Consider the following 15,982-nt stretch of genomic DNA (forward strand, 5'->3'; position numbering starts at 1 on the left):
GTCTGTGTGGTGAAGGTTCTCCCACAGTACTGTTAGGGAGTTCCAGGATTTTGACCCAGCGACGATGAAGGAACGGCGATATATTTCCAAGTCAGGATGGTGTGTGACTTGGAGGGGAACGTGCAGGTGGTGTTGTTCCCATGTGCCTGCTGCTCTTGTCCTTCTAGGTGGTAGAGGTCGCGGGTTTGGGAGGTGCTGTCGAAGAAGCCTTGGCGAGTTTCTGCAGTGCATCCTTTGGATAGTACACACTGCAGCCACTGTGCGCCGGTGGTGAAGGGAGTGAATGTTTAGGGTGGTGGATGGGGTGCCAATCAAGCGGGCTGCTTTGTCCTGGATGGTGTCGAGCTTCTTGAGTGTTGTTGGAGCTGCACTCATCCAGGCAAGTGGAGAGTATTCCATCACACTCCTGACTTGTGCCTTGTAGATGGTGGAAAGGCTTTGAGTAGTCAGGTGAGTCATTTGCCGCAGAATACCCAGCCTCTGACCTGCTCTTGTAGTCACAGTATTTATATGGCTGGTCCAGTTAAGTTTCTGGTCAATGGTGACCCCCAGGATGTTGATGGTGGGGGATTCGGCGATGGTAATGCCGTTGAATGTCAAGGGGAGGTGGTTAGACTCTCTCTTGTTGGAGATGGTCATTGCCTGGCACTTGTCAGGCGCGAATGTTACTTGCCACTTATCAGCCCAAGCCTGGATGTTGTCCAGGTCTTGTTGCATGCGGGCTTGGACTGCTTCATTATTTGAGGGATTGCGAATGGAACTGAACACTGTGCAATCAGCAGCGAACATCCCCATTCCTGACCTGATGATGGAGGGAAGGTCATTGATGAAGCAGCTGAAGATGGTTGGGCCTAGGACACTGCCCTGAGGAACTCATGCAGCAATGTCTTGGGGCTGAGATGATTGGTCTCCAACAACCACTGCCATCTTCCTTTGTGCTAGGTATGGCTCCAGCCACTGGAGAGTTTTCCCCCTGATTCCCATTGACTTCAATTTTACCGGGGCTCCTTGGTGCCACACTCGGTCAAATGCTGCCTTGATGTCAAGGGCAGTCACTCTCACCTCACTTCTGGAATTCAGCTCTTTTGTCCATGTTTGGACCAAGGCTGTAATGAGATCTGGAGCTGAGTGGTCCTGGCAGAACCCGAACTGAGCATCGGTGAGCAGGTTATTGGTGAGTAAGTGCCGCTTGATAGCACTGTCGACGGCACCTTCCATCACTTTGCTGCTGACTGAGAGTGGACTGATGGGGCGGTAATTGGCCGGATCGGATTTGTCCTGCTTTTTGCGGACAGGACATACCTGGGCAATTTTCCACATTGTCGGCTAGATGCCATTGTTGTAGCTGTACTGGAACAGCTTGGCTGGAGGCGCAGCTAGTTCTGGAGCACAAGTCTTCAGTACTACAGCCGGGATGTTGTTGGGGCCCATAGCCTTTGCTGTATCCAGTGCACTCAGCCGTTTCTTGTAATGAGTGCTACAATAATTCCAATTCCATTAAAACAACACATTGGGAAAGGAGGAAAGGGAGTGTTAAGGATTCAAAGACAAGTAATATTAATCAGAACATACGAGCGAAAAAAAATGGAAAAACTGACAGGAAGGTATTGAAGAACCATTGCACACAGAAATAATATTATATGCAAGACACTATAAAAGAGATTATAAAATTATAAAAATATGAAATTCCAAACCCTGCGACTGATATTTTCATATTGTAATACATACTTTTATTCCTCCTAGAGTTCCTTGCCAGGTTCGATCTTCAATGTCCAGCAGCAGATCCTTCAATCGCAGTTCAAGCTGCTTCTCAGCAGATAATAGGGAAGTGTCATGTGTGCTGTGAGCACCTTTTAAAGTACTTCGAGCAGGCTTGCTTTCCACTTGAGCTTTATCTGGAAATCAATATTGTACTGGCTTGATTTATATTCTCCCTCAGCGTTTTCCAAGCCATCCCCCCTCACTTGCACCAGGCTTCTGCCAATATTGCCCTCTGAACAGAAGTGAGAACAACCCCCCACCCCGCCACATCAACCACAGTATGATACAAAGATGCCAATTCTCTGCCTTATTTTCATGCTTTTAAAAAAATCTGAACGGTTTCTTTAGGCTCTGCACTTGCATAAAGTCCAGGATTAATCAGAATAGAAGCATAAAATAGTAGTCAATTGGTGTTAATTGGCTTAATGACAAGCTTGGTAGAGCATGTGTTTATTTTGATTACTCAGATATGATTCTACACAAGTCAGTTGACATCGCTCCCAGTAATGATCAAGTGTGTATTAGTTATAATCAGTCACTAGCTGAGCACCTACTGTACTACTGGTCAGGAGGAGAATACAATCCAACGCAAGCCATATATTGTGCTATTAACACGTTGCTATATAAAACACTGAATGCAGCTTTTAATTGAAGTATTAAATAAGTATCAGGTTAACAAAAATAAAATGGTCAATTACAAAAATAAATGGACACACCCTTACATATCTGTTTTCAGTATCAAAACTGACATGTCAAACTCTAGCTATTGGAATCTGAACATCTTAAGATTGAATATGGACCATTTTATAAATTCATGCCATACTGTATGAATAACCCATCATACATATAAACAGAAAGCCAATATAAAACAGTAATGAACTAAATGGCTATGGAGCTGTCCATAACATGAAAGCATTAGCCTGAGGGTAACTGAAACACTGCAGCCATAATAACATTTTAACATTATTCCACTTACCGAAACAAGATTTTACTCAAAAATGCTAATACAGTACTAGGATGTTACAGTTGACCCCAAATTATGGATTCTCTTTTTCCCACCAATCCCAAAAGTATGAGTTTATATAACATTGCTTCTAAAAGGTCAAGCAAATATTAACCTTCAGATGCTCAGGGGTGAGAATATTTTGAGGCTACCCAACTGGTAAGGTTGTAAAGACCTTACCTGCAACATTGAATCTTTCCACAGGAAAGTTAGTAAGGAACTCAGTTAGTCGGCTTTTCTCCTGGAGAAGAGTTTCTTTCAAGGAGTTCTCTCTGTTTCCCCTTGAGTTAAGTGCTTCAATCAGTTGATCTAATTGTTCCGGTGATGAATAAAAACACCATCGATTCGGCTTGTTTACTGGCCTGTGCAACTCTGCTGTATAGCTGGTGTCGAGAATTTGGTCCTGGATTGAGGTAGATGGCTGTGAAGATTGCAAAGGAGAAACTAAAGAGTTTTGGTCCTGAGAAACGTTTCTGCTATGTGGCTCATGCTGCTTTTGGTCCATCTTCCCTGAAGCTCCATTCCCTGAGGATTGATTACCTTGTGCTTTATCATAAAGTTTTTTATTTCCCTGAGACTCTAGGTTCTCACCTAGAGTTTTGACAGGACAAGGCCGTAACATGTCCTCCATCAAACCTTCATAGTCTTCCTCCACAAATAAGCCTGGCACAGAATTTAAGGCCCAATACCTACGGTACATACGGTCACGTCCCAAAGGGAGAATATTGGTGCAGGATGTAGCATTTTGAATTTTCCCTCCAAGTTCTTTTTCCTTTTTTTGTTGCTCACGTTTCAAAGCTTCCTCTTCTTCTGGAGTTAAGATTTCCTTTTTTTCTACCACAGCTTCTTCAGTTTCCTCATGATTCTGGGCACTTTTAAACCCAATTTGATTTTTCTTTCCTATATGAAAATACACACAAACAAAATCCTAATAAGTACACAAAATACAGTACCACAGCATATTGATCAGAACATTACAGCACAGGAGGTGGCCATTTGGCAAAATGTCCATGCCAGTGCTAACTCCTAAATTACAGATATCTATTCTAATCATATACCTGCCTTTTCCTTGTATTATATTTCCCTTTCAAATACCTATCTAATTCCATCAGAAAGTACAAAAAACAGGTTTACCAATTAAGAGAATATAGTTATGATGTAATAAACAAACTCTAAAATGGCCAATTTTTTTTTTTGTTTTAAATGGAATAAAAATTTTGAAACTTAGATGAATGATTTTTTTCTCCGAGGCATGTTGTGGTGGAAAAAGCAACATCAATACAGGAAATAGCAATTCTAGGCTCAACCTTTTTGACCCCTTTTACTTGATCCCAATTCTTCCTCATCTTCTGTGGCTGTATCATGCCCTATGTCCTTCTGTGCAGACTCCCGGCTCTCTGTGCTGGTGTCGAGTTCTTCCTGAGTCGGGTCCTGAGTCACGTCCTCATCACTGCAAGAGAAAAAATTATATTTACTATGATAAAGCAAAAATATATCCTTCATTCCTCCCCCCGCACCCCACCTCCCCATAAATGTTTTTCTACTCCTGGAGTACAGTACCACAGGTACCAGTCACATTCCATTACCTCAACCCAAGTGAACATTCTTCATGTAAAGCATTACAATTATGGCAGGCTATTCCACCTCAGGAAAGGGTGGGGGTTCATAGTCAAGTCCAATCCTGTTCTCATCCAGTGACCCCACAAGTGCACTTCCAACAAGAATCACTAGATAGTAATCAGATGCAGGAACTCAAGTGATTTCCCCTCCCTAACCATTACTTGAGCTGAGATCAGTGGCCAGAGATTAAACCGGATATCTTAAAATGGCCTTGATCAAGACTATTATACACAATCCTGTTGTGGGCTCTGTGCTAAACTCTGGTGTGGAGGTGGACAAAAGAAATAAGCTGCCTAACGTAGTAGATAATTAGCTTATTTATTGGTTACAGAATCTGCCGAAACATTCGCTACAACAATGGTTCAAGATATTTTAATGTTTTAGTTCAAGGTAAATTACTGGTCACTCAAAATTAAGGCTCATGGAAAAAAAAAGAACTTCATATTATGTACCCTGAAGCTAAATAGAATGCAGAGACTAGCTATAAACAAACAGAATTAAAAGATATTTTAAATTAGAGATGGAGGGTAAATAGACCCAGGATGTTAGTAGCACTCATAGAATTTTACAGCAGAGGCCATTTGGTCCATTGTTCCTACGCTGAAAGAACTATCCACTTGATCCCACTCCAGTCATATATTGTTGGAGATGTGGTCTTTCCGATGAAATGTTAATGTTAAATTGAGGCCCCATCTGCCTGTTCAGGTGGGCAAAAAAGATTCCATGTCCACGATTTGAAGAGCAGGGGAGTTCTCCTATTGTCCTGGCCAACATTCATCCCTCAACTACCAAAAACAATGAATTGGTTATCTCATTTGCAAGACCCTCCTGTGTGCAAGTTGGATGCCATATTTGCCTACACAACAGTGATTACACTTCAAAAATAATTAATTGACTGTGATACATGTTGGGACACCCAAGGATGTGAAAGGCGCTAAATGAAGCCAAGTTACTCTATTTTCCCCCATAACCTTTGAATTTTTTCTTTTTTCATTATTTATTCACTTCCCTTTTAAAAGCTATTACAGTCTCTGCTTCCACTTGTTTCTGGCTGGGCATTCCGTGCCCTACCAACTCTCCATTGAAAATTCTAACCTTTCCCTTCATTCTTTTGGTGATGAATCTCAAATTATGCTCTCTAAATTACTAACTCATGACCAGTGGAAAGAGTTCTTCCCTATTTATCTTATCAAAATCCTTCATAATTATGAACACCTCTAGCAGATCTCCAGTTAACCTTCTAATGGAATGTCCCAGTTTCTCTAACTAAAGTTCCTCATCTCTGGTGTCATCTCAGTGAATCTCTTCTGCAGCCTCTCCATGTCCTTCTTTAAAAAGCAGGACACCTAAAACTGAACACAATATTCTAACTGCAACCTATAAAAATTCATTAGGTTTGAGGAATGGGGGCATAAAATGCAAAAGCCAAGAGATAATACTAAACCTAAGATTTCATATGCTTTTTGTTAGGAGAATTTTATCAGCTATAACCAAAATTATAAATCAGAATAGGATGCTGGAGATAGATGCATACAAGGTAACAGATAATTGATACAAGATTACAGAAATGTGACTCACCAAAGAAAATATGAGGATCAATTTAATATGATGGGATACAGGACATTCATGAAAAACAGGAGAGGAAAAAAGCTATTTGGTATGGTCAAGAAAAATTAGGAATTCAGGAAGCTAAACTTATACCTCAGGGGAAAACCGAACAAAATAATCTGGTGTGAATTACCAAACAGGAGGTAATAATAGGGCTCTACCACCGAATAATGTGGTAGACCTCATGGGATCGTCCTCGACTTGAGAGGTAAACTAAACTACAAGAGATTGTGATTTACACTTCAAATGCCAAACAAATTTACTAAAACACAGTACAACAATAAATGATGACGCAACATAAATTTTATTGTAGTTATTAAATTGTCTTAAGTGGTGATTCTTTTCCTTTTCTGACCATCCACAGAAGCTATCGCTGTCCAAAGCTTCAGACAGACTAAATATGACCATGATCAAACAAATTTAAATAACTGCTAAGATTAGTTTTTGATCCAATACATTAAAGAACCCACTAGGGATATTTAACATCTAGGCCTGGTAACAAATAATCAGGTCAGTTTCATTGTATAGAAGTAGTGAAACTGTTTAGATTAGTGATCAGTAGCAATCAGCAAAAAACATTATTTTGGAACGATAAACTTCAACAGAAGAACTAAAGGAAGTTAATGGGGAAGTACTGCATTGCTGAAAGACAGAACACTTCAAAGTGAATGTTGACTATTCAAGATTAATATAGGCACAAGAAAAATGCACATTAAATAGGCAATCATAGAGATGGCAGGTTAGGAAAGTTGCCTAAATAGGTTGAAAAAAGTGCAACAAAAAAGGGCACCCAGGAAATGCAGATAGCAAAAAGACACACAAACATTCTTCCAAAATCATAATAGTAAACAAGTGCTAGAGGGGAGGCTAGAATTCTAAAAAAGAAAAAAAATGGCACTGAAATGTACATTTGTGGGATCTTGCTGCATTTGCTTATGTAACAGTAAATGCACTTCAGTGTAATTCATTGTACTTGAAGTGCCTGAAGATGTTGTAACTTCTATGATTCTATGTTTCAGAGATGTGACAAGGCAAGATACAAGATGGAAATTTCACCCATTTTTGAAAGGAGGCAGCTGGTATGGGTGGGTGGGGGTTGGGTGTGGAGAAGGGAGAAAGATAAACTTGATTTCATTGAGATATACAAAACACTAAATGGTTTAGACAGGGTAAATTCACAGGAAATAGGATCAGAAGACAGATTTTTTTTTTTAAAGTGAGAAATAATTTTGACACATTATTAGGAAGCATTTCATTACTTGTTGATAAATTATTGGATCAGGCAGAATAGCAGAGTCTAAAATTTAGGGGTGCTCAATCTCAGGTTCAAAATTTTCATTCCCACTTCAAATCCCTCCACAGCCTCACTTCCCCTACCGTAGTGTTTTCCTCCAGCCTTACAGGCCAAGATGTAACCTCTGCTTTTTAACAGTGGGCTAACTGCTTGGCCCCTGCTCACTCATCCCTCCTCCTCAACGATGAAAACTCATTTAGCCTCTACAGTCTTGTTCTCTCCAACTCCCAGCCTACTTCCTTTTGCCTTAGCACTTCTCTCAGTTTTCAAAAAACCTCTTTAATTAATGCTGTTTTCCATCCTGCTCATTGTCTTTGAGATGGCCTCCTGCAGCAAGTACTATAGAGATGCAAGTTGTTGATGAATGCTATAATGGGTAAATTGGGCTACTAGGGGCATCTATCTACAATTTTTAAAAATTGCAATGCTGGAATTTTTTTTTTAAAAATTGGAAGCAGAACAGCATTCCTATTACCTCATCAAATTTGCCATTTTATATCCTGGTAAACTGAGCGGGTTAAAAGCATTGATAGCTACTCAACAAGCAAAGTACTAGAATTTTAACCACCAGACATCTGTGCAGTACTGGTTGGGGGTGGCAGGTGATGCAAGTGGTATGCACAATTAGCATTTAATGTAATTTGTTGGCTAACAATTATAAAACAATGTGTTGAAGTATGTTTAGGGCCACAGTGCATAATTCCAACAGTAGGGTCTGGCCCCTGGTGGTTTACCACCTAGGACATTTTAGATTGTAGTCACTACCAAAAGTTAAGCCTAGAGCACAACTTCTCAGTACTTGGATCATGGATCATGGATCATAATGATGATTTAAAAAACAACGTACATTGCATTTCCTTTTGAGTTTCTCTGTTCTTCTTCTTTTAGCCGATCATGTCTATCCTTGATTCTTTGTTCTTGTTCTTTCAGTCGCTCTTCTTTTTTCTTGCGATATCTGTAAAATAAAGTTAAGTTTAATTTCATTTTCTAAGGCTATGTGCAAGAAAGCTGTACAAGTATGAAATTGAGTGCTTTCTTGGGGCAAAGCGGTTGCAGTTAGTCTATCCTTTCTAGATTGAAGAGAAAATAGACAAGATATTTTTCTTGCTCTTCAATGAGGAAAGAATGTAGGTTTCAATCTGCATTTTTAAAAAAAACACACAAAAAAAAGAGTGTATGGGGTTGGGGCGAGACGAAGAAGTTGCAGTAAGGTGGTGGTGAGAGGAAACAAATCCAACAGCAGTGCTCTGGACCACTGTGAAACCAGTTTCCAACATGTGCATTTTCAAAAACAAATGCAAAACTTGATAGTGGAAGCCACTTATGTAAAGGCTACAGGGACAAACACTTGCTGGATTTTAATCCAACTTCATCACAAATAATTAATTTGCAACTATCCATTTATAAATTTCCAGTTCTGTGGTAGTACTGTAAAACTTACATTAAAATTTTTTAAATTGTAACTGAAAACTTAATAGCTTCTTTAAAGAAAGAATACACTATACTTAAAGGCACATCCCAAGTGAGGGGAGGCGGTTAAGAAAACAAGATTACTGGAGATAATTTGGTAGAATGAAACACACATTTTCTATGAAGGTGCCATTTAGAATTATGCCTGCTTCAGTTTCAGTACTGAGAAAGGTCCATACAGACTTCAGCACAACTGTGCAGAGTGGAGGCAGCAGCTGACAGCACAATTGACTTGTTTAGCATGGCTTAGCTGGTAGCACTCTTGCCTCCAAGTCAAAAGGTTGTGGGTTCAAGCCCAACTGCAGTCTTGAGCACATGATCTAGGCTAACAGAGTGCTGCATTGTTGGAGATGCTGTCTGCCTGCCCAGGTGGCATCATTGAAAAGCAGGAATTTCTCGACGTCCTGGCCAAAATTCCTCCCTCAACCAAAACCACCAAAAAACAGATTCACTGGCCATTCATCTCATTTGTTCGGCCCTTGCTGTTTGCAAGTTAGCAGTCATGTTTGCCGACAGAACAGTGACTATGTTCCAAAAGTAATTAATTTGCTGTGAACTGCTTTGGGACAGCCTGAGGCCAAGAAAGGCAATATGTAAATACAAGTTCTTTCATGCACAGTAGTGGCACATAATTAAATAACTTATTCACTGACTGCAACATATCTAGTCTGTAGCATCTTGTATTAGGCGTTCATGTGTTTAGCCCATACCTTGCGGCAGCCTCTTCCCTCCCTCTGCGGTGTTGTTCAGCTTTCAGTTCCCTAAATTCCTGCCTAGCCTGCTTCAGAATCTCCACGTTATCTTCAATGAAATCTCTTGTGGAAACCAGAGTTAGCAGTTGTCCACAGAGAGCATGCAGTACCTTCAGCTTCTCCGCTGACAAAAAAAAGGAAAGTGATTACAACATGCCACTTCTACATGCACATTTTAAGTTTTGTGCTTACTGACCTAGCCTACCAACAGAATTTATTCTTCATTTTGGTAGCTTAACTGATCACGTGTACTAATACGTAAAAGAAACTACAGATGCATAGCCTTGCACACTTTAGTTTCTTTGAAAACTTTACAGAAGTGTCAACTTTTGATTTCTATTATAAATAAAACATGTTTTTATGGCTTTATTTTTAAAAGCTCTCAACTGTGCAATAATTAAACAATCTATCCCTCTTAAGAACTGAACCAAACTTTTGTAAGAGTAACAAATTCTTTTTTCAAGACAGAAAAAAAAAATTCAAGGTTTAATTATATTTTTGTCCAATGTCTTTGTACCTGATGTCAAATCATACACTGGTGTATTTGTTAGTTTCTTCAAAAGTCCTGGATTACTCAGCCTGAATTCGACACAGGCATTATCTGTGGCATCAAATCCACCTTGTTGCTGGTATCGATACTTTGCATTTGCCGGTGTCACATCTGCCCCTGCTGCCAGGATGTGAAGTCTGAGGATTTCAGACAGCGTGCAGCTATCAAGATCCAAATCACGCAATGTGCAACCTTCAATAAATAAGTGGGGAAACATTTAGGTGATCGTTATACCAACAAACTGAAGCAAGTTTTTCCATTGCAAATACAAACTGGAATGTAAAAGAAAAAAGCACCTTGGTAGAGCTGGGGCCATGCAGCTGCAAAAGCTGCAACTGCAGAAAGTGCACATTTGGTGGAATCTAGATCTTCATCTAAAGCATCTGTTAAATCTGTAAACAAAATTAGCATGTTTAAATAAGTGTCAGAGGTTCCATTGGTTATGCACAATAACAATAATGAAGGACAAAAGGTACGAGAGTACAACTTCTGAGCAATATGACTAATACTGCATTACAGTTTGAAACCTCTATGCCAAGATAGGTTTAATTACCAAGCTGACGGCACCTAAACTGCAAAAATATCAGGTTGCTTTTCAATTCTGTCCAATCTCTTGCTCTTCTCCTCTCTTCCCCCCCCCCCCCCCCCATTAAAAACAGTACACTGAAATTCAAGCTTATGCACCTTTGTAGATTCTGCTAAATGTCAGATGGGATTAGCAGAATTTATAAAATTAGAAGTACGAAGGAGAAGATAACAGGATAAAAAGAGAAAATCAATTTAAAACAAATTAGCTCCAATGCAAATTTAAATCAGCAGTACAAGCTTTAAATTCTTACTCTAGTGTGATGGTGTGTTCGGAGTTTGTGTGGAGAACACTTTTTATAACATCCACCGTTAAGTTTCTGAACTATATCAGTTGAACCAACAAAACGAACAAAAACTGCTTTTTGGAAAAATAGTCACAATGCTACCCCATTATATTATACTTTGTACAAGATCTAGAATTCCTAATACATATGGCCAGGAATTTTCTGGAAACTTGCATTGAAACAATGTTCTAATGCTGACTTTTGGCGCAAAAGTTAGAGGAAATTCGGGCATAAGTGACTTACGGCTGTCTTTATGCCCCATGCAAAATGCCTTGATCTTTTAAACCAATTCTGTGAAACTTCTGCCAAAACGCTCTGCCGCTCATTAACATAGCTCTGCCCCCATGCAAAAGTGCAGTTCACGCCAATTTCCACCAGTACTCAATTTTAAGTGTAACGGGTCCCAGTCTTATTTCTGGTGTGTTATGGTGATTTTTGAGCGAATTTTAAAATATTTCTCCTCACGGAGACCTACAATATATTTTCTGTATCTTTGAATGCATCTTTATGGCATCGAAATTGCATTAAAACTTGAAAAACTCCCAAGATTGCACTCTTAAAAATATTGGTTTGAGGGTTTCAAGCTTAAATTTCCATGCATAAAGAGGGACTTTAAGAAGGAATATGGTATAACTTTGGCACTTTCCTTAGGCCCCGATTATTTATGCTGATTTCCACTTATTTTATGCTAGTCTTCAATTTCCAGCGTATGCTAATGAGATTCTCAGGAAACGTTGGCATAACCTGCGACAGGAAGAACGGCGTAAATGTCAGCGTAATTTGCCGGTTACACCACTTCAGGAAATTCTGTACTATATATTCGAATTAAAAATTAGGTGTCAATACAAGTGGTAATTATTCACACAAGTAATAGTTTGAAATAACTATTGTACCAGGCATGAAACAATCTCTAACCTTTTGGATCGGTCTCTTTTAACTGTTCTTTGGCTACTTCTTCCTCTTCCTCAGCATGTGCCTGAAAGATTGCAGTTAGGAAAAAAAACAGCAATTCACAGAGTGGCCCTTCAGTGTCATTTCCAACAAGCGCTTCCTCTAGGCTTTCTGTGAATGAATCAGAACCAAACAGTCAGATCTGAAAGAAATCTTTCAGCAATATATCTTGCAACCTAAAGTTTTCTGTAAACTAGACATATGTACTAAAGTTACAGCTGTAAGCTACAAATGAAGCAGTCAGAAAAACAATACTGAATTTCACTCCACTTTAAATTTCTACCACTCAGGAACAATGGACAAAGAGCATCACAAAGAAGGTTTTATTGATAAAACGTTTAGCTATCTTTTTGACCTCTGTTACTATATACATCATCTTTTGCAAGAGGAATTTCCCTCTAAAAGTAAGCTGCTTTAGCTCTAACCTATTCATCCAAGGCAAGTTATGGGAACGCTACAGCTTTATGAGTGAACTCAATTTCTTAATATGGCCCAACATGACTATCTAGAAACATGTAAAACATGACAGGGGTTTCTAAAGCAGAAAAGTGTCCAAAGACCATACAACTAAGAAAAGTTTAACTACAAGTTAATACAGAAACTTAAAATGGACCAGCCATATCAACACATTGGCTACAAGAGCAGGGCAAAGACTGGGTACTCTTGAGCGGTCAAGAGGTGAGCCGCTCATCAAAGCCTATACACCATCTAGAAGGCTCAAGTCAGGAGTGTGGTATAATGATAGATGCAGCCCCGACACACAAGAAGCTCAACACCATCCACACAGAACAGTTCGCTTTATCAATGTACCTGCCACTGGACTCGATAGTTATGCCCTCCACCTGTGGCTGCAGCAAGTACGATCTACGGATATACTGCAGCAACGTATCAAGGTTACTCCCTTCCTGCAACCTCTACCACCAAGAACAGCAATGCTGTGGGAACACCATGACCTTCAAGTCACACAACACCCTGACTTGGACTTATATCACCATTTTTCATAGTTGCTGGATCGATGGATCTCGAATTCCCTATCTAACAGCAATGTGGAAGCATTATCAGCACAAGAAATGCAGCAGTTCAAGGAGAAGGCATGCAACCACCAAGGCAACTAGGGAAAGGCAACGAACGTGACTTGGCTTGTGTCACTTACACCCCCAAGAACAAACAAATTTTGTCTACAGTTGGGTAAACTTGGTGTAGAAATGTAGACTTTCAACCAAAATTACCACCTATTACTGTACATTTTACTTGTGTGTCTACATATTTCATATAATTCAGAACCGTTACCTAAAGTCATGCCATCTGGAAACTCATCCTGGAGGTCAAACAGCTCTCCAAATGCATGCAAAAACTCCAGAACCATTAATGCATCACCAAAAAGCTCTGGTGGTAACCTGGTCTTCACGGGTGTTGGAACTGGAAGTTCCTGTCAAATCAAAAAAAAATTAAAAACTCAAGCAATGAACATTTTACAATATTTATTCAAAAGCAACCATAAGTTCTGTTTTATCATCACAAAATTTGCTTGCTAATTAAACAATTGGTCTTATGACTAAGGAGGTAACTATCTCCCAAGACGCTGCTACCAGTGAATTTGAGAATGCACCGTTTTCTAACAATCAAGGTATTTTTGTTATGTAGTAAATAACATCAGGGCCACTGATTTAGTGTTGTTATTTATGGATTACGCTGGCATTATGTAAAGCATAACAGAAGTGTTAGACATAGGAAAAAACGGTTAGACTAGAAAATATGCATGAGATTGTATACCCATTTTTAAGAACCAAGACAGAGCTAAATCAACTAAACATCCGTGGTAGGGAATTTAAAAAATATACATGGTGTATTTAAGGATGAAATTACCATGTTTACAACTAAAGAGAAAATAGTTAGCACTAACCAGAACAGATTAACGCACTTGACAAACCTCAGAATTATTTTGAGGAGATAAGAAGACATGGTAGATGAGGGAAATGCAGTGGATGTAGTATACATGGACTTTAGCAAAACCTTTGACAAGGTACCACACAGGAGGTTACTTGAGAAGATTAAGGGATATGGAACTAGAGGAAGGATAGCAAACCAGATTAAAAAATGGTTAGATGGGAGAAAACAGTAATATCTCCTAAGTATAGAAAAAGTAGTATGTGCAGTAGGAATTATAATAATAGCTATCTCCTAATCAGCTAGTCAAGAAGTTACAACATGGAAGGCAGCCATTCGGACCAACCAGTCTGTCAGTGCAAATAATTCTAATCGCATTTACTCACCTAGTTCCCATATACCTCAAGCCCCTTTTCAATCATCCACTTATTTAATCTAAAACGTTGACATGGTTTTTTCCTCAACCACTAACCCTGCAAGTGAATTCCACAGACGTACAACTCAGTGGGTCAACTTGCTTGATAAAACACAAAATAACTACTAACTATGCTCCTGCACACTGAACTTCTCAGCTTGTTGTTGCAGCTTTCTATCTTTTTTTTTTAGAAAAGGCAGTAAGGTTCTTAAACTTCCCTGTGTTCACAACCCAAGATGATGTCCCATGCCAGACACTACCTGAATGCCCAAGACCAAGGATTGCCCCAACACAACGGCAGTGAGATGTGTATCAATTACAAAGAAAGGACAACAAATTTATTACTTAGCCTTTGGGGAAAATTATAATTATAATTACCTTCCATCACAGTTCCTTTAAGCTTTTGTGAATATACACTGCTTTAAAACACAACCCCTAAAATGTAATTTTTTTCCCAAATTCTGCAGGAAAATGATTTAAAAATCCTGAAACTTGATAATTGATTCTCAAGAAATTTAAATGGGGGTGAGCAGCCAGTAGTTGTAATAGCAGGTGTGCCAAATTATTTATTTAGTTTATATCAGGGTAAGAAGGAGCAGCACAAAAGGCCCAGCAGAGGAGAAAGTGCAGTTTTAAACGACAGCCAAAATATTTAAAATGCAAGAGAGCAGCTACAATGAATGTTTTTTTTAAAAAAAATTGTTAATACCAAAATATTAATTTTGAAAATCAGACAAACAACTGCATTTCGTTATACATGACAGCTATTTATTTAGCTTATCTCAGTGTGAGCAGGTACCAGTAGGGGAGAAAAATTTGATTTTTAAATGCAGGGGGAGCAAGCAGCCAATAGTTGCAATGGCGGCACGGACATTTCATTATTTAACCATCGCTGGTAGCAATGAAAATTCATTTTCAGCATAAATACCATGAATGATTATGGAATAGAGTGCTCAATTTTAATATTCAATGAATTAAAGTATGGAAAGACCTCAACTTGAGTAAACAGGCCGGGCGAGGGGGGTGGGGGTGGCAGGCAGGCTCTTGCACTTAAGGCAGTAGCAGCACCTCTTGCGGTGGTTGGGAGTAATGTGGACAAGTAGATGTTACCCATTAAGATAATACAATCAGCAACTGCATCATCAGTTGACTATCGTAGAACATTTGCAAGGGTCATACAGGCGTGAAGCTAAGTTACTGACAACAAAAATGCCAAGAATTTTAGTGTATTATACTAGCAGATCTCCTGTTGCAATGCTTACTGTAATATGGAGAATATGCCATTTTAAAAAAAAACAGGTGTTATCAACAAATTATGTTGAGGAAAGTATTACAGGAAGCAACTACACTACTCATAGGAAATGCACACTATACGCATGCAATTAATATATTCCGTGGGGATTTCCTGTGGCACTGCTCCTGGTTAAATCACAGAGCACATGGTGTCTCTCTTAGCTGTTCCATCTTTATGTTGCTATTATTCCTCCTCTTCTGTTTCTCCTTTTTTCTTCTGCTCATCTCTACATTTCTCTTTTCTGCATCTTTCTGCTCTTATTTTTTTTCTATTTCTCTTTTCAGGTGGAAGATGGCATGGTAGCGAACAAAGCTCGAGGGCTACAGGTCGCATTTTCCAGTAGCAAGTGTGGGGAAAATCCAGCTTGTAGATCTCACCAGGTCCCTTCTCATTGCCTCATCTAGTCCCACTCACTTCTATACCTCCCCCATGCTCCCATCTCCCCTACCGTTTCCCATTCCTATCAGTCCCTCTCCACTGCATACCCATCTTTCCACCACACCCT

The 15,982-nt window shown here is 39.4% G+C and overlaps 1 protein-coding gene across 2 annotated transcripts in view; it reads right to left on the minus strand.

The window, feature by feature from the left end:
• Positions 1–15,982, minus strand: part of baz1a (bromodomain adjacent to zinc finger domain, 1A) — a 61,678-nt gene that overhangs the window by 27,859 nt on the left and 17,837 nt on the right. For both annotated transcript variants that reach the window (XM_067991445.1, XM_067991446.1), the window contains exons 11-19: positions 13,172–13,310; positions 11,846–11,992; positions 10,355–10,450; positions 10,026–10,250; positions 9,467–9,632; positions 8,134–8,241; positions 4,072–4,214; positions 2,945–3,664; positions 1,729–1,895 (exon numbers count right to left, since the gene is read on the minus strand). In XM_067991445.1, the coding sequence (XP_067847546.1) occupies positions 1,729–1,895; positions 2,945–3,664; positions 4,072–4,214; positions 8,134–8,241; positions 9,467–9,632; positions 10,026–10,250; positions 10,355–10,450; positions 11,846–11,992; positions 13,172–13,310 (1,911 nt within the window). The remainder of the gene's footprint in view (positions 1–1,728; positions 1,896–2,944; positions 3,665–4,071; positions 4,215–8,133; positions 8,242–9,466; positions 9,633–10,025; positions 10,251–10,354; positions 10,451–11,845; positions 11,993–13,171; positions 13,311–15,982) is intronic.

This window comes from Heptranchias perlo, chromosome 10, assembly GCF_035084215.1.
Source record: "Heptranchias perlo isolate sHepPer1 chromosome 10, sHepPer1.hap1, whole genome shotgun sequence".
NCBI lineage: Eukaryota > Metazoa > Chordata > Chondrichthyes > Hexanchiformes > Hexanchidae > Heptranchias > Heptranchias perlo.